General features: G+C 34.0%; 1 protein-coding gene across 3 annotated transcripts in view; it reads left to right on the top strand.

Annotated features, from left to right (window-relative positions):
* LOC106459553 (collagen alpha-1(I) chain-like) overlaps nt 1–18,747 on the top strand; it is a 112,150-nt gene that overhangs the window by 81,500 nt on the left and 11,903 nt on the right. For 2 of the 3 annotated variants that reach the window (XM_022386060.1, XM_022386058.1), the window contains exons 16-23: nt 2,108–2,233; nt 3,532–3,636; nt 5,590–5,647; nt 7,708–7,823; nt 8,645–8,755; nt 10,214–10,355; nt 15,194–15,226; nt 16,618–16,715. In XM_022386060.1, the coding sequence (XP_022241768.1) occupies nt 2,108–2,233; nt 3,532–3,636; nt 5,590–5,647; nt 7,708–7,823; nt 8,645–8,755; nt 10,214–10,355; nt 15,194–15,226; nt 16,618–16,715 (789 nt within the window). The remainder of the gene's footprint in view (nt 1–2,107; nt 2,234–3,531; nt 3,637–5,589; nt 5,648–7,707; nt 7,824–8,644; nt 8,756–10,213; nt 10,356–15,193; nt 15,227–16,617; nt 16,716–18,747) is intronic. The other variant, XM_022386059.1, reaches the window with a different exon arrangement.

Raw genomic sequence — 18,747 nt, 5'->3', positions numbered from 1 at the left:
GCCCATATGACATAGTGGGTCGTCTCTCAGACGTGACTTTCCGAATTAAAATAATGTCAGCAAGGTAAGCCAAAGGTGGTGCATGCCAACAGGCTTTGGCGTTATCACAGCCCAAGACATTTCAGTTGGAACGAAGTGGACAACAGAACAAATGACGCTGCTGAAGACGTGTCATCTGAAAAAGCCACTGTTGAAGAAGAAGCTCTACCCGGTTTTGAGAGGAAAAACAGTGAAGCTGTTAATGAAGTTACTACCACTGATGTCACTGCTACCGATAATGGGACATTTCTTGATGGAGCAGATGAATTCCACGTGAAGCAGAAACCAATGAGACGGAGACCAGTACGACAAAAGAAACGTCCTGTAAAATTAAGAGACTTTGTTGCATTTTAATTTTGTGTTTGTAAATTCTTTGTACATTTAATTAAGTTATTGTTAATTACCTATTGGTTTAAAGTAAGTGGCTATTGTTCGGTACGACCAATACTAAGGAAAGGGCAGTGTTACTACAGCGGAAGTCACGTGACACTGCTGGTGCGTTGGCGCTGGTAGAGTGCGTGATGAGTTTCTCGAATGATCGGGGAAGTCCGAGTGTGTTCGAGATGCCCTCTTCGTTAATATATAAGCCTGGCAAGCAGGGAAAGCCAGCAGTGATGAATGAAGAGAGATCAGTAATTACTTTGAGTTCCGTGTAATTTATGATTCTGATAGTTTCAAGCTAATGAACCGTAAAGTGTATGTTTTGCACCCGTCGAGAGCGAAGTTGTCGAAATTGTGAATCGCTGTGATTTATAGCGTGTATTATAAAAGTTGTTAAGTTTAAAGTGACAAGAAACATACTGAATGTGTAACTACTGTGCACTAAAAGTTATATCGAGGAAAAATAAACTGATTTAATCAAGAAATGACTTGTATCACTGAAGATCCTCGGTAGAATTTCTACCGGAAACAAACAAACAAGCAGATATGTAACAATATGTTTTTGTACAAAATGTGTATTGAAGTATATTTATATTGCCTTTTGTTTACATCCGTTCAAATGAACTGCATGTGCACTTAGGCGAATATAGGCCTTACATAATAAAGGCTTAACTGAGTATTATTGCACTGCATTATATACAATTTTAATTTTCTCTGTGTGTATATGTGATTTTCTTATAGCAAAGCCACATCAGTCTATTTGCTGTGTCCTCCGAGAGGAATCGAACCTCTGATTTTAGCAGTGTAAATCCGAAGACTTGCCGCTGTCTCAGCGGGGGACCTTCTTTTTTTTTTTTACTGCCAACCACGGTATCTGAACCCGGTTTTTAGCGTTGTTAGTCCGCAGACATACTACTGTTCCACTGGGGGGCAAATAATAATTTGTTTTGAATTTTGCGCAAAGCTACCCCGAATTTTAAATGTAAACGTTGAAATCATTTTTGCTATAAAAATACCAACAAACATGTTCACTCTAATGTTTTTATTGTTTGTTTGTTTTTGAATTTCGCCCAAAGCTACACGAGGACTATCTGCGCTAGCCGTCCCTAATTTAATGTAAAACTAGAGGAAAAGTAGCTTGTCATCACCATCCACCGCCAACTCTTGGGCTTCTCTTTTACCAAAGAATAGTGGGATTGACCGTCACATTATAACGCCCCCACTGCTGAAAGGGAAAAGCATGTTTGGTTGGACGGAGATTCGAACCCGCGACCCTCAGATTGCGAGTCGAGCGCCCTAATAACCTGGCCATGCCGGGGCACTTAATTTTCTGATGTGAATAAACAGGAAATAGAATATTATATATTTATTTTATACTTTGAAATTCTTTAAAATCAATTAAAGACAACTGATATACAACCCAGAAAATCTTATAATGATTATTTAGGTAAGACTGGCTTTATTTCTGTAGTGCTTAACATAATTTCCATGGATAAATTTACATAAATTAAACATGTGTTATTGACCTTATCCGTATTATAATCATGTGTTTCAAGAATGACTATAACATACTATTATGTGCTGTTGTATTTAGTAGTGATAAATACTGAATAATTAAACAGTATATATGTACAATGAAAGTTTTAACCTTTTGTGTATTTAATGAAAGTTACACGTTTAAATTTAGGGAGAAAGAGGTGAGAAAGGGGATAAAGGCATTCGGGGCCGAAGAGGAAAACGTGGCCCTCCTGGACTCCCTGGTCCTCCAGGAAAGCAAGGACCCATAGGAGAAATTGGATTTCCCGGATTTCCTGTAAGTAGAAATTAGATTCGATTTTTTTTTTAATATATGCATGATGATATTCTTACAAATATTTATTGATGGAGGTAAAATATACATAATCTCATGTTTCATTACTTCAAAGAAGAAAAGATGAAATACGGATAAAGTTAAAACGAAGACTTCTTACTCTATGTAATTGATGATGCTTAATAGTGAATATCACATTTTATCAATAGTCTCTGTACTAGGTGTTTCTCTTGGGAAGCAAACTTGTGAGATGTCTAGCAAAATGGATTTACTAAGAAATAAAAGATGTTTAATTTGAACTTAGTGTATTTATTTTAAAAGAGATCCTCTTGAATGAGTAACATTAAGCAATATACTATGACTAATAGAATATTATAGAATATTGGGAGTTTTAATTTTAATTGAACTTAGTTTCCCGTGAGTGAGGAAAAACCATTTGGGTCCTAGAAACTAAAATCCCCTACAAAGTTAGCTGGTTCTCGAAAATTTCTACTAAAATTCACGAGGACATCTTTATTACATAACTTCAGTTCCAAGACTAGAACATATGCTTATAAACTCTAGTGATATTTTAATAGCATGTTATTCTGTAAATTTAAAACTACTATAAACACAGATGTAAGGGAAGTGCGTTATCATCACTGTGTTGGATAGAATTTTCTCATTATCTTAATCTATTGTTGATATTATGAAAAGTGCTTATTTTAGTAAACTTGAACTCTCTGTGTAGAGAGGATACTTTTCTCTACAGGTACACAATTTATGTTTTCTCTTTACTGGTGGGCATGTATAATTATATGATTTTTCTTTCAGCATTTTTAAGTTCACTAACTACGACAGTTGTACAATAATGATCATCTATTATGTCGTATTGCAGATACTAAAATACAGTAACTTTAGTGAATCAGAAAATATTCTATAAAAGTATGTTAATAGGGTAGTATTTAATATTTTGATCACCTGATTGAATAATAATGTATTCTCTTACATCATTGGTGGATATGCTTGTATGTAGTCTTCTCATTAATGAACAGACTTACATGCACATACACCATTGGCAGATAAATTGCAGGTATATTGTTATTGGTGAGAAAGCTAATATGTTTTTATTTAATTGGTGGAACATTTTATATATCATCAATTAATTGATTAAAATGTTGAAACATTATATTCTATTGATGTGTATTTTTTCATGCTTTTATTTAATTGGTGTATAAATTTTCACGTCTCGTTTTCACCATTCCAAATTTGAAATATTTAAATAAAAATGAAACAATGTATTTCTAACAATTATATTTCAGGGAAGGCCTGGTTTAATAGGACCACCTGGACTAAAAGGAGAACCCGGGTTTGGTGAGAAAGGAGATAAAGGAGAAGTAGGACCTCCAGGTCCACCAGGAAAAAATGTGAGTGTTATTATGTTGCAGTATTCATAATAGTCATTTATGAAATATACATTTTAAGAAGTTTTAAATAATTCAGACATGACTGAGAGTAGTAACTTGAAACAATTATATTATGTATGTTGAATATAGAAAAACTCGCTGTCTTAAAATACATTACCCAGTATTTTATAGCCCTTTGATTAAAATATGATGTACCTAAAACAGTTTATAACTTAGAAATGGCAGAAAATGGTAGCTGAAATACAGATTTTAAAAACATTTTGTTTTGGCTGATGCTAAGCATTTTGACTTCCTTTCTTTTCAAACTTGTGATTTCACAGCATAACTAGTGTAATATTGTATGTTAGTCCTAAGTGATATTTAAATAATGATGTTTCAATGTGAGTTTCACCTAACATTCTATGTCTATGTCACAAAACAAATGAAATGAAACTTGATTTTATTATTGGGAACTAATTTCCTATAGATAACAGAAAAATAAATCAACAATAATCGGAACAAACTGTCAGAAGAAACTAGTTTCGACACATTCGTGTGTCTTCTACACGTGTCAAAACCACTTCCCAATATCAAGACTTCCTTCTGACAGTTTGTTCTGTTTACTGTTTCTATTTTGTTGTTTCTCTAACTGCTATACACGATATTATGTTATTTAATTATTAACTTCCCATAATTGGCTGCAGACAGTTAATGTGTAGTTAGGTTCAGGACAATGGGGTTCCAGAACCTGAATTAGACCCTTTAATAATTCCAAACATGTTCATCTGTTGCTGCACAACAGATTCTTACCAGCGCTGGTGAATAATTGGAGAGAGGGACTGTCGTCAACGATATTGAACACAATTATATACCACTCATGACTAAATGGGTTTTTGATATTTTGTCTTAGTATGTTTTATCTTTGCCCATTTTTAGATTACATTTTAAAATACACACACACACACACACATAGAGGGTTGAATACGATTTTCTGTGTGCAAAAAGCAAGAAATTTTACAGCCACAGCCGATATAAAGTCACAGAGTAATGGTATCCATTAGAACTATTTTGACCTTGCTTAGCGATTCATAGACAGAGTGATGGCACCGAAAATTGATCACTTTGGTGAAGGGTATTTAACAGTCCTTTCTGACGAAAAATATCTATACACTCGGACTACAAAGACGTATTTAGATCGGGGATTTGGAACTTTCCCTTGTACTTAATGGCATTGGAAAAGGAAGAATTATGGATCAACTTTGGGAACCAGCAGCATCCAGAAAGAGACTTGCAACAAGTCAAACCCCAACTGTGTTAAACAAAGTGCGGCGTCTTGTAACAGATGAGAACCCACGAACACAAAGGTCAGTGTCAAAAGCCGTCCACGTGCTCTAGGCAATAGTACGGCAATATAATCAAGAAGAATCTCTGTCTGAAAATGAAGCCAATGGGGTATGGATTCACCAAGATGAGGCTTCAAGTCATACTTTCCATTCAACTGTCACATACCTTAATCAGCTGGAGAATAAAATATATATTTATGGTATTCAATATAAATAGACACAATTCGAATCAACGGACGTAGCGCCTGCGAATTTGTATATAATCAGACTGCTAAAACGGGTGCTAGGAAGCCATCATCCTCATAAATTACCTAGATCAAGAAAAGCCAGCATGGAGAAGCGGCGTGCTTTAGGCATGACAGCCTTTGGGGATCTTTTGCAATGAAAACTACCCTACAGGGATAATATCTAGATGCACAGTTGTCAGATAGAACATGAACGGCCAATAACTACGTAGTAAATCTCCAAAAATGTTTTAATATAGCATACTCATCCTCTTTACAGTGTTTTAAGGAGGTAAGTTAGCTTCTCTGCTATAAATTTCACTTATCTAAAATAATTTGCTTAGTGACAATGTAAAACATGGATTTAATTTAAGAATTCTCTGTACCTTGATATTATTCTTTTACAGTACTTTGGAAACAGAATTGGATATGAAGACAACAGTCTTGGTGTAAGATATAGTCCAGGTAACACTACACTCTCCTAAAACTGATAATGAGAAGCAAAAACGGTTTAAAAATACATGAAAGAGGGCATAACCAACACAAAGATCTGTGTCAAAAATATATCAAGTTTTATACTAATTATTAACTTTATTTAGTATTTATTATAATAAACATTTTCATATTCTGGACTTACTGTTTACATCTTAAAATCGCTGCATTTTACTAAAACAAAGCTAAATAGTGTAATCTATTTTAAGAATTAATTTTGAAACTTTTTAGTGTGCGTGTTATGAACTTAAAACATAAGAGTTACGTTGGCCTAAAATAAAATGTGATACTTTCATTTTATAAAAGTGTCATATTAGTTTTTGAAGTGTTCAAATGTCCTGTTGAGATGCAATTTATAATGAGATGGAATGTTATTACATGCATAAAAACTGCATTATTAAAATGCAGATCTCCTCTTTGCTAAAGCATCTTATGATATAGTTTTAATTATTCGGAAACAGCATCTTTCCTTGTTAGCCAAACTGAGGAAATGATAATTCTTAAAATGTTTAAAGCAATCTCTGACTCCAGGGCAAAATTTATGGCTACTGTGGTAGGTAGAGGAGTATCCAATCAGATCCGGAATTTAAGATTGGGGTACATGACTGTGTATGGCATGATCTGAGGATAATTTCGCTTTGCTGTTTTCTTTGATTCGAGTAGTAGTCGTTAGAGTGTTTCTGTACTATCAAAGTGCTATTTCGCCATTATTTAATAATTTTCTCTCATAATTGCACTTCATTCAGAGAAACCATTCATATTTTTCATTCCTTGCCCGATCTTGAATCGTTTTCCTCCTCCTGCTTTCATCCCTATTTGAGGGCAAGCCGTCGGATACACCCGTAAATTTACCCTCCTGCAGGTCGCCATCTGGACAGGAACAAACATTTAAAGATTTTGTCTCGTTGTCTTATCAGTTCTTCAGAGGTTTCACAAAAAGTTCGGGAATGGTGAGTGTTCCACAAATAAAGTACTACAACAAGACTATGGTCATTGTCTGAATTAAAGCAAAAACACCAAGCAGCTTTACTGATAAAAACCAATCATAATGTATTTGGATGTTGTTCGATTATAGATCAGCGTACGCTTCCGGATTCCCTATAAAATAAAACATATTCCTGTAGAGAAGAGGGGACTAAATGCCAGACATGATTCCTACCATTTTTGCTGTCGCGGAGTCACAGATTACATGTTGAATCCGAAATTTAAAATAACAGTTATTTCCTATATACAGGAAGATTCGTAATTCATGCAGCACTGTCAGCGCATTGCAAAATCTGGAGGATATTTGGAGGAGGAAATGCCAAGGATAAAGGCTTTTGTTAGACATGTTGTAAATTTAATTATTATGAAATTATCACACGTTGGCCACCAGCAGGTATGAAGAAGCTAAATATCCACATTTCAACAATACCCACAACAGAAGGAATATGTTAAGAATTTCATAGTTTAGTGAGCTATTTTTGTTAACAATTACAATTCCAAGATCGCTGATATCGTAACCAGATTAGTGGAATGGTTCCTTCATTCTGAAAGTGTAGCAGTTAATATTATTGAACCACCATTGGTGGCCAAATAATACATCGTAATGCATCATGCAGTGGCCCTGTCATAGACATTTTTCCTCCACGATCTAGGTATATGTCAATAAATACAAATTATCCTATCTGTAATAGTAACTCATAGCAATCCGAACTTCAATTTAAAACATAAACTTATTAGGAATCAGTCTAAACATAAGGCAACACAAACATTACGATAATTATGTACTCTAATTTACTTAAGTAAGTTTCATTTGATAGAAGATTTTTAAACTTAAATTGGAAGGTGTGTTAGATTATTTTAAGGTGTTTCTCTTTTCATACAACTTGATAAAACTGCATCTTTCAGAGAAAAGAGCTCAAAGGTGTACTATTGTACCTTACTTTCACTGAACTGGTAAGAAATATTCAAAAAAAAGTTGTATCATGATTTTGTAAACATATCTTGTAAATTCTACTGTAGTATAATATTTAATTTCTTCCCGCTCATAGGACTGAAAGGAGAAAAAGGAGAACCTGGACCAAATGGTCCTAAAGGTCTTGCTGGACCTCCTGGACTTAAAGGTCAAAGAGGTCTTCCAGGAATTCCAGGAACACCTGGACCTAAAGTATGACGAATTCGTTATCATATAAAATTATGTTGTTTTTTTTAACTTCTGAGCACCTAAAAGAGGAAACACATTTGAGTTGATTTTAACGTATCAGAAATTTAACAAACATGTCAGTTGTGTAGTAGTAAAAAAGGGAAGTTAATAAATTATTCTTTTTGGAGGTTCAGGACAGGCAATAGCATGATAAGCACTAAGGACTAAACAAGAATTGGGTCAATGCCATATTCACTAAATGAGTGAGCAAACACTATATTCCACAAATAAAAAGATTGTGAATTCCATACGATAAAAACCATGACCACAGAATTAGATGTGAGTAAATGCAATTTACCCTTGACTACACCAGTGAGTTACATTCCTTTTACATATGACTATACAGTTACACACATGGGCTTTCTCCTTTGGGTACTATATGACTTTACAAACAAGATAAGTTTTAAATGTGTGTGTGTTAAGAAGTCTCACTTTCTTTTTATCAAGTTCTAAGTATTTTTTAATTCAAATGTGAGTACTTTGAAATTGACATTTAGTTTCTATGTTTCTTTCACACTCCAAAGGTAAGAAATGAATTTTGCTTTATTGTTGTTGATTCATTTGCATTATTGATTCATGCGTGCTGTTGATTTGTGTGTATCATTAGTTCGTGTGTGTTATTGGTTCATATATACATATGCTGTTGAGTAATTTATGGTACTGAAAATGATACTCTTTGCACCAGATCGTAAGGGCTAGGCAGAGTTGCATACAGTAATTGATGAATAAAACTTTACACTATTATATAATATACTAACTTCTAATAAAACCTTTATTTTATTTAGGGAAATTCAGGGCCACCGGGTCCTCCTGGACCACCTGGTAAATTTTCATCTGGAAATCAATTTGAAAATTTTATCCCAGTTTCTGGGCCTCCTGGACCCCCAGGTCCAAGGGTATGTGAATCTACCTCATAACTACTAACGTTTTAAAATGCTTTGATTCCATAAACTTTGATAGGTCTTTTTATGAATATGAAAATTTTATTTTATACTTTAGAAGCTATTGAAATGGTTGTTTTACATGTTTTCGTGGTTATTGTGTTACACTTTAGTGTTTACAAATCATTTTGTCTTTTTTGAAATCTCACTGATCATATTCCATTGTATTGTCCCCCTTATGGCCCGGTAATTCTGATGAATTATACTGCTAAAAATCTAGTTTTGATACCTGTGATGGGCAGAGTATAGCTAACCCATTATGTAGCTTTGTGCTTAACAAGAAACAACCAAACCTATTATGTAAACATTTTAAATTTTCTTTTAATTCTTAGATTCCATTTTATGTTACTATTTTATGATTTTATCTAAAGAACCACGTATTGGTAAAATACTCATCCAAATGATGATAGGTGACCAGATATCTTTAACATAAGAAAATGGAAGTGAAACATTTAATTACTATGTTTTATATATTTGATTTCTTCTTAGATGTAAAGTATTCTCCATTCCAAACAACTTATGAATAATTGTTCATCAACATTCTAGGATTTTTCCAAACATTGCAATAAACAATATATATTTAAGTGTTCCAGAAATTTGATTACACAACTAAAGGTATAGTACATTTTTCAGTACAAAACCAAAATCATGACCCAAACCTGTTTTATAAAACAATCAAAACTCACTGCAACAAGAGAGAAAACATACTCATCAAATTGTCAAGTAAATTTGTTATTGAATGCAGTGCCAGTGATATTTGTAAGAAAGGAAAGATATCTTGTATTTGTATGTAGCAAAATCCATTGTGTATTACACAATTTTTGTCAATACTGTTTTGTTACCACAGCGGAAGTCACGTGACATTGCTGGCGAGTTGGCACTGGTGGCGTGCGTGATGAGTTTCTCGAATGATCGGGAAGTCTGAGTGTGTTGGAGATGCCCTCTTCATTAGTATATAAGCCTGGCAGAGGAAAGCCAGTGCGGGGGATATATAAATGAAGAAAGAGCAGTAGTTACTTTGAGTTCCGTGTAATTTATGATTCTGTATTTATGATTCGAGCTAGTGAGCCGTAAAGTATGCGTTTTGCACTCGTCGAGAGCGAAGTTACCGAGATTGTGAATCGCTGTGATTTATAGCAAGTTGTCAAGTTTAAAGTGAAGAGAAACGTACTGATTGTGGAACTACTGTGTACTAAAAGTTTGTATCGAGGAAGAATAAACTGGCTTAATCAAGAAAGGACATGTATCGCTGAGAAGATCCTCAGAAAGAATTTCTACTAGAAACAAACAAACAAGCAGATACATAACAGTTTTATTACTCATTAATTGTAATGGAAAACCTAAATGAATGAATTTTAATTAAAGTAAACTGCAGGTTCTTTTAAAAATTTAAACCATGACATTTTTCTCCAGGGTTCCCCTGGAACAGTAATTGAGGGTCTTCCTGGACCACCAGGCCCACCAGGGATTGGTAAACCAGGGCCTCCAGGTCCTCCAGGACCTCCAGGTTCACAATACTATCCTAAATGGCTTCAGAATCCTGTAGGAGGAAGAGGTAGGTGTTTTCCATTAAACCACTTAAAAAGTTTACGTTTTCCAAATTTATTAAAGTGCAGGTTAAACTCTGGTCACTGGACTATATAGTGAAACAAAATCCAATAAATAATTTCAAATGCAAAATATACCTTATAACCCAAACACTACTGGAAGATTAACTTTTCTTTCTTTTCCATTTAGAAGAAAGGTTTACCTTCCAAAAGTGACCCAAAGAAGGAAGGTCTACCTTCCAAAAGTGACCTAAAGAAGGGAGGTCTACCTTCCAAAAGTGATTCAAAGAAGGAAGGTCTACCTTCCAAAAGTGATCAAAAGAAGGAAGGTTTACCTTCCAAAAGTGATCAAAAGAAGGAAGGTTTACCTTCCAAAAGTGATTCAAAGAAGGAAGGTCTACCTTCCAAAAGTGACCCAAAGAAGGAAGGTTTATCTTTCAAAAGGGATCCAAAGAAGGAAGGTCTACCTTCCAAAAGTGATCAAAAGAAAGAAGGTTTACCTTCCAAAAGTGATCCAAAGAAGGAAGGTCTACCTTCCAAAAGTGACCCAAAGAAGGAAGGTCTACCTTCCAAAAGTGATCCAAAGAAAGAAAGTTTACCTTCCAAAAAATGGAAGGTCTCCCTTCCAAAAGTGATCCAAAGAAGAAAGGTTTACCTTCCAACAGTGATCCAAAGAAGGAAGTTCTACCTTCCAAAAGTGAACCAAAGAAGGAAGGTTTACCTTCCAAAAGTGATCCAAAGAAAGAAGGTTTACCATCCAAAGAAGGAAGGTCTACCTTCCAAAAGTGACCCAAAAAAGGAAGGTTTATCTTTCAAAAGTGATCCAAAGAAGGAAGGTCTACCTTCCAAAAGTGATCCAAAGAAAGAAGGTTTACCTTCTAAAAGTGCCCTGACTATTCAGTATTTCCTACAGACTATGGAGGAATATACACAATTTGTTTTTTTCACATACCATGGAATAAACTAAATGAACTATTTCTTGCAAACCATCGAGTAGATTATACACCAAATATTTCTTATAAACCATCAAGCAAACTACATCAAATATTTCTTACACACTATGGAGTGCACTACATCAAATATTTCTTATTAATTAATGAAGTAAAACACACCAAGTATCTTTTACTTACCAGAAAGTACAAACTGAGTTTTATAGTTCAGTTTGATAAGTTATTATAAAGTAGTGTTTCATCAACATATCAAAATTATCTAGACTGAAACCATATTTTATCTTTTAATTATGTTTTTATTTATCATAAAATGAATATTATTATGTTTCATGTAAGTTCTGGGATTTATGTAGAACTAAAATGGGTTGATCATGTAAGAACTTTCTAAGATATATATATCATAATCACTATATACTACACACTAATTAAAATCAATTAAAGAATAATCGAAATTACTAATATTGACTAAGGCAAGACAAACACGATATTATAAATGAGTATTAATCACCCTCCCCTTCATTTCATTGTTACGAAGATAAGGCATCTGATGATTAGTGATCTGATCTTAAATGTGAATTATTAGTCACTTTGAAGTGAATTGCCCAATTTAAAACACTTCATGTTTTACTCATCTGAAGAGCCATTAGACAAAACGATGCTTGCATGCTATTCTGAATTGGCTCCAAGTGCCTAACATTGCCATTAGCAGCAAGAGACAAATTGAAGCTTGCAAGTCACATCATGCTATTCTGAATTGGCTCCACGTGCCTAACATTGCTATTAGCAGGAAGTGACAAATTGAAACTTGCAAGTTACACCATGCTATTCTGAATTGGCTTCAAGTGTCTAACATTGCCTTTAGCAGCAAGTGACAAATTGAAGCTTGCAAGACACATCCTGCTATTCTGAATTGGCTCCAAGTGCCTAACATTGCCATTAGCAGCAAGAGACAAATTGAAGCTTGCAAGTCACATCATGCTACTCTGAATCGGCTCCAAGTGCCTAACATTGCCATTAGCGCAAGTGACAAATTGAAGCTTGCACGTCACATCATGCTATTCTGAATTGGCTCCAAATTCCTAACATTGCCTTTAGTAGCAAGTGACAAATTGAAGCTTGCAAGTCTATTCTCAATTGGTTCCAAGTGCCTAAAATTACCATTAGTAGCAAGTGAGTCTTCTTCCAAACCAATGCTACTGTTGTTCAGACAAACAAGACCACTATCTAAAGCACAAACAGACAACCATTTGTTGTCCATTCTTCCTCATTGCACTTGAATACAGAAGTTTTCAGAATGAATATTGTATTTGCAGTCACAAGGGACTTTTTATTAAAGTACAGCTGGTTAGAAACACTTTTCTCAAGCCCAGGTTGTATGCCAAATACCCACTGATGAGCATTATGCTTCTGCTCATAACCAAGTGCAATCCAACAGTTCACCTGCAATACTGCTCAATGTCCAATGGAACAACTGCATATGGAGTAACATTCTTCTTACAGGTGGATCATGCTTCACTGTGCAGCCAAACAATAGACTTTTACTCATTTGGTATATCAAGATGACATATGACAGTGGTGGAAATACTGGTGTAAGGAGGAACACAAATTGATGAATGTATTGAGTTGTACATCCTGTATAAGGGTACCACCAATGCTATATATGATTAAGACTACATCTTAAGTCCTTGTTCTACCACACACTGTTGCTTCTGACTACAGCGTAAAGAACAATAACATCCAGCTCCACCATGCTAATCTGTCAACAAATTCCATGAAAAAGATTAGATTAGTCAACTTTATCGGCCTTCACATTCAATCCTATCAATCATATATTGCATGCACTTTGGAATTGCATCGTATTCTACTAAGTGGCCCCAGACTAAAAATAAAGATATAATATGGGAAACGTGCCACATTCTAGTAACTAACCACATGCTAATTCAGAGGAGTGGTCAAGAGTAACTCAGGACATTATAGGCATTCTCATTTAGATCATTCAACATGGAAACTATATTGCCCTTGCTCTTAATGGTAGGCATACCCCATATTGAAATGGATTGTTATGAAAAGATATAAAACCCATATCTATCACGAGTTCATTTACAAGTGTAGGCTGAATGAACAAACATTTGTGTTTACGATCACATAATTGATCATTAAATATTTAATTTGCATAAATATTAATTGTGTGAGGTGATTGGTATTATTTTATAACTAATGTTTCCCTTTTTGGACTAAAATATAACTATTCTTTAACAGTTTTGAGCAGAGTGCATTCTGCTTCACATTACATAATAAATTATAGAAAAATAAAGTTTAAATTATGTAAGTTTCTCGAAGACAAAATCAGTGATGAACAGTTAAAGGGGCAGGATGGCTCTGTAGTAAAGCTCTGGATTTTAGAGTTTATTAGATAGGCTTAAATCTGTGCAGCACCACAAAATATTCTTTCTCTAAAGCTGTGGATAGTATAAGATTGACAATCAATCCAGTAGTGTGGATAGTAGATGGTAGCGTGTTGCTGACTAGCTGACTAGCTATTTAAAAACTAAAGACAACGGAATATAGCCTGAGTAGCTTTGCCGTGATTACAGATAGAGAACCTTTAGAATACAGAGCAACATTGATACCTTGATACGAGGAGGCTTTGCTGACTTCGAAACTACTGTATGTAGTACTTATACACAAATCCTAAGAAAATATTATCTGCATAATATAATCAACAAATGTGGAAAAGAAAGTGATGAAACCTGTTTTCAAAACTTATTATAAATAGGTGTACACCAGAGCTTTCAAAAAATAGCACAAGGGAATTTGTTATGAACTAAACTTTTCACAGCACTGGTCTTCTGCAAACAAATATTAGTAATAATTGTTATCAACATAGGGAACATTTTTCTTTTGTTAGTTTATTTAGCTATGGATTATAAAGTATTCTTTCCTGAAGCTTCTTTTTATAAAAAGTTATCAATAATCATGATTAAAATTCCATAAAAATTAGCAATTTTATAGGTGTTTTTTCATTGCATGAAATGACTAGTGTTACTTAGTAGGTATGATCCTATAAATAAGAAGGCTTGCTATCATTTCCTATCTGTTTTAAAACACACCTTTTTATTCAGCTTACATTTCTCAACTTAATCCAGTAAACTGCCAGGTTTGAATAAAGAAACTCTTAAAATTTAACTCATTAGAGAAAATTAGGAAGGTTAAGCCAAGCTACTCAGCATTTACATTCATAAACTGTTATGTCACTGCTTTAAGATGGAAGTTGATGAGATTAGACTTTTAGCTGAATTTGAAGCTTAGTAATAGTGCATACTAATGTTAAAAAAAGCAATGTGTTAAACATTGGTTCTTATAGCTTGAAAATCTTGTTGTTGTTTCCTTCTTAGAAAAAATCAATGAAATGAAGACTCAGGGTTGCCTTATTTAAGCGTACTAGGTTAGTTGGACAAATCACTTTTCTGTCAGGAAAATTCATGAGTTTGAATCTTTGTGGAAATTTAAATACAATTTCTTTAAAACCTTTGCAATACTAATATAGGATTGTGTGTTAGTATTAACACTTTGCTTCATTTCCCTGAAGGATGACTTTTTAAAGATTTTAGAAATATTTTCGATGTGAATTCAAACAAGAAAATCAGATTGGTGCATAAAAAATATCAAATGGAATTACTAAACACAAAATTTAAAACTCTGAAATCTGTTTGAGATCATTACAATAACTTTAATAATAACTGTTTTCACTAGCTTTTGCTGTGGTTAATCTATTACAACATCTTAAATTTACTACATAGATTATTAATTATTAATTTTCAATTTTTACATCTAAACATAATTTTCCAGCTGTGGAACTTGTAAGTGTTTAAAACAAACTGTTATTTTTCTACAAGCTTACAGAAGGAAAAGAGGTTTTGCAAACAAAGGTGAGACTATTGATTCTACCAACTAATCATGTATGGTCTGGTTAGTTTTCTGTGACTATACTTGAACATTTTATATCTTTATAAGAAGCTACTTCATAATTTAGTATTAGACAATTTAGTAGAGAATACATTTACTCTACCCTGCTAAGCATAGAGGTGCAAGAATCCTAGTGGTTACTAGGTAGTATGACCTAACAACACCCTTGGCATGAATTGCTTTTATTATGGGAGACCTGTTTTCAACTATATTTCAACTGGTGTCTAGTAGAACTTATGTTTATTGTTGTTCTGCAATTTGATGATAGCTGGAAGACTGTTGTTTAACATTTCTAATTTACTCCACTCTTTGGTCTCAAAGGTATTCTATGGGGTTATGACTTGGGTTCGTGAAGGGTCATTCCTAAATGTTAATATTGGTACTTTGTATGTGCTTTGTGACAGAGGCCTTTATCCAGTTTCGAGCAACACATTGGCCTGCTAACAAAACACTCCTACCACAACCCCTGTAATAGGTTTATTTAATATATGTGGCTAATTTCCACACCCATTGCACAAAATGCAACCTACAACGTATCACCTTCACAAAAAACATAATCAAAATCAAATAGTTCAAATATCCACTTGCAGATTCATATTTGGTTTCTATTTTGAAAAGATGTGAAGTGGATCTAATCACGTCCCTAAAACTATGACTGAAATGGTGTTGAGTCCCCTTAGGCATCACTTATTCCAGCTTTTCCGAAGTTCCATACTCATAGAGGTCAGACTAAACATATCTCATAAGTTGAATGCAGCAAAGTTGCTGTAAATTTGTAGCGTGAAATAATTTCCAGCTCTTTTTAATATTCCTAAGAAAAGAATGTTTATCATACTTTGATATCAATCTTGTAGGAAATTACTGTTGAATGGCTACATGCACAGTGGATTACACTGCAGTAGTTTTTATGTATGAACTTTCCTCACTTCCTATGAACTCTTCTTTCCAAATTTGCCGTGGTTCAAGATACTTCTGGCACGGTAGTGCAAATAAGACACTTCAAGTATTCACAGCTTCTAGATTCAGTACAGTTGTGGATAGTATTCTATTTATATTAAATATCAGAAAGTTCATTATATAAAGTGACAAAATTGATAAGTTAAGGAAGACCGAAGAAGGTAATAATTATATGTATGTGTCATTGTATTGTAAGTTTGTAATATAGCACTAGTTATTGTGATAAAGGAGTTATTAAGTAATATCAACTGTTAAAATAAATATCAATAGTAAAAAGACAGTTTTTTGAATATATATATATATATATATATATATGTGTGTGTGTGCGTGTGTGTGTAGTATACTCTTAATTAATTCTTGATTGGTAAAAATGCATCTTTTAAACTTTCTTTTATAGGACTGTATTATAAACAAGGACCACCAGGACCACCAGGCCCTCCTGGTCCATCATCTACAAGAGATGATGACTATGATCAACCAAGCATAGCACATGTGGTAGGTATAATAATAATAAATATGTATATAAGTCATTAGTTGATTAGTTGTGAATGTGTCCACTTATAACTGATGAAGTGCTGGACTATTTGTTACCTAAACTATGTACCTTTAGTACTCCAAGGGGGTGACATTTGAAGTCAGATTAGGATGCCCCACCCCATGTCTTTTCTGTGCAGTAAGAAGGTGCATCAGTTAGTAAGTGTGTGTCTACATATACATATGATATAAATTGGTTAAATTATTTACATTTGATGAACAGAACGCTTTTTAGGTACAAATGCAACTTTATAAACAAACTTTAATATATAATATGGCATACAAAGTGCAATCAAGCAGAAACCTTTAGAGTTAAAAAGCAGCCATTATGAAGCTTTATGACTAAAAATATTAGAGCATGTAACAAAGCAGCAAAAAAGACCTGCTGGGCCAAAATTGGATTGCGAAAGGTTTGAAAAGAAAGTAAAGAAGAGGATAAAATGTACTTTCTAAATTACCATTCCAGAAATTTGGTGTGTGATTTTTCATCCCAACTGTCAATTTTCTAAGGACAAAGATATCAAAAATCTAACACTACAAAACCATTTGGGGAAAATGTAACTAATTTTGTGTCTTAGCATGGATCATCTACCTATATTACAATATGTTTTCTAAGAAGAGTACAAACAGAGAAAATAAATATATTACGTCTAGTATCATGCCTAAAGTTTAGACTAATTATTTACATTATAGTATCATTTTAAAGTAAAATCAGTTGTAAACCAAATGAGAAAATAACAATAGGTTGAGTATCATGCATGAAGTTTGGATTAGCTACCCACATTAAGCTACCTTTTCTAAGAGGAATTATCCAGAGATATAAGAGGATATAAGCGTGAACACCCAGTATTGTACCTGAGTTTGGATTACCTACTCAGATGACAATACCTTTTCCAAGAAAAAGTTAGAGATGCAAAGAAAGTATCAATGTAATAAATATCCTACATGAGGTTTAGATTAGCTAGTCACATTACAGTATCTTTAAGTAGAGATGTTCTGAGATACAAAGAGAACAGAATTATAGCCTGTACATTATAATGCTTGATGTTTGGATCCGCTACCTGTATTGTGGTATCTTTTCTACGAATAATAATCCAGAGGTACAGGGAGAATATCAATATAATAAATCCAGTATGATGGACAAGGCCAAGATCAGCTACCTGAGTTACTGTATCTGTTCCATCTTTTTTTTTAAGAAACACTATCCAAAGATAAAATCAGTACATAAGTTATTAGTCCACTATCTTGAATGAAATGTGGATCAGATGATCATATTACAGTACCTTTTCTAATGGGAATCATCCAGCAATACAAAGAGAATATTGTTACGACATCAAGGTCACGTGACTAGTATCACGCCACGTCGTTCTCGAACATTCACGTCCTTTCCTTAAATCTCGTGATCCTTCTAGATATAGTGTATGTAGTCTTGTGTATATATAAGACCGGCCACGAAGCGACGGGAGGGAATGAGTAATTGAATGTATGCGGACAGAATATTGTTGGCCACGTGAGACGTTCGTTATAGCGTTTGTTATAGACCGACTGTTGAAATTAAGTGTATCGTAAAGTTGTACTCAGAAAGAATAAACCAGTTTTATTTAAGAAAGGACTTGTGTCGCTAAAGTTTCGTCGGAACGAATTTAACGGAAAATTAACTAACGAAAGGAGACGTAACAAATTGGTGTCAGAAGTGGGATAAAAGAAATGGAAACGAGAAGCGGCAAATCAAACTACAGCTTAGCAGATTTGATGGCAGCAATACAAGAACAGCAAAAGAAACAAGAAGAACGAGAAGAGAAACAAGAAGAGAAATTACAGCAGTTCTTGGAGGAAAAAGAAAAGAAACAAGAAGAGAAATTACAGCAGTTCTTGGAGGAAAAAGAAAAAAACAAGAAGAGAGACAACAGCAGTTGATTTTGTTGTTCGAGCTGCCACTGTTGCAGGTTTTCTTGAAACAAGAAGAGAGATTACAGCAGTTGTTAGAGGAAAA

This window comes from Limulus polyphemus, unplaced genomic scaffold, assembly GCF_000517525.1.
Source record: "Limulus polyphemus unplaced genomic scaffold, Limulus_polyphemus-2.1.2 Scaffold626, whole genome shotgun sequence".
NCBI classification, from domain to species: Eukaryota; Metazoa; Arthropoda; class Merostomata; order Xiphosura; family Limulidae; genus Limulus; species Limulus polyphemus.
This window is presented reverse-complemented; position numbering and strand designations above follow the sequence as displayed.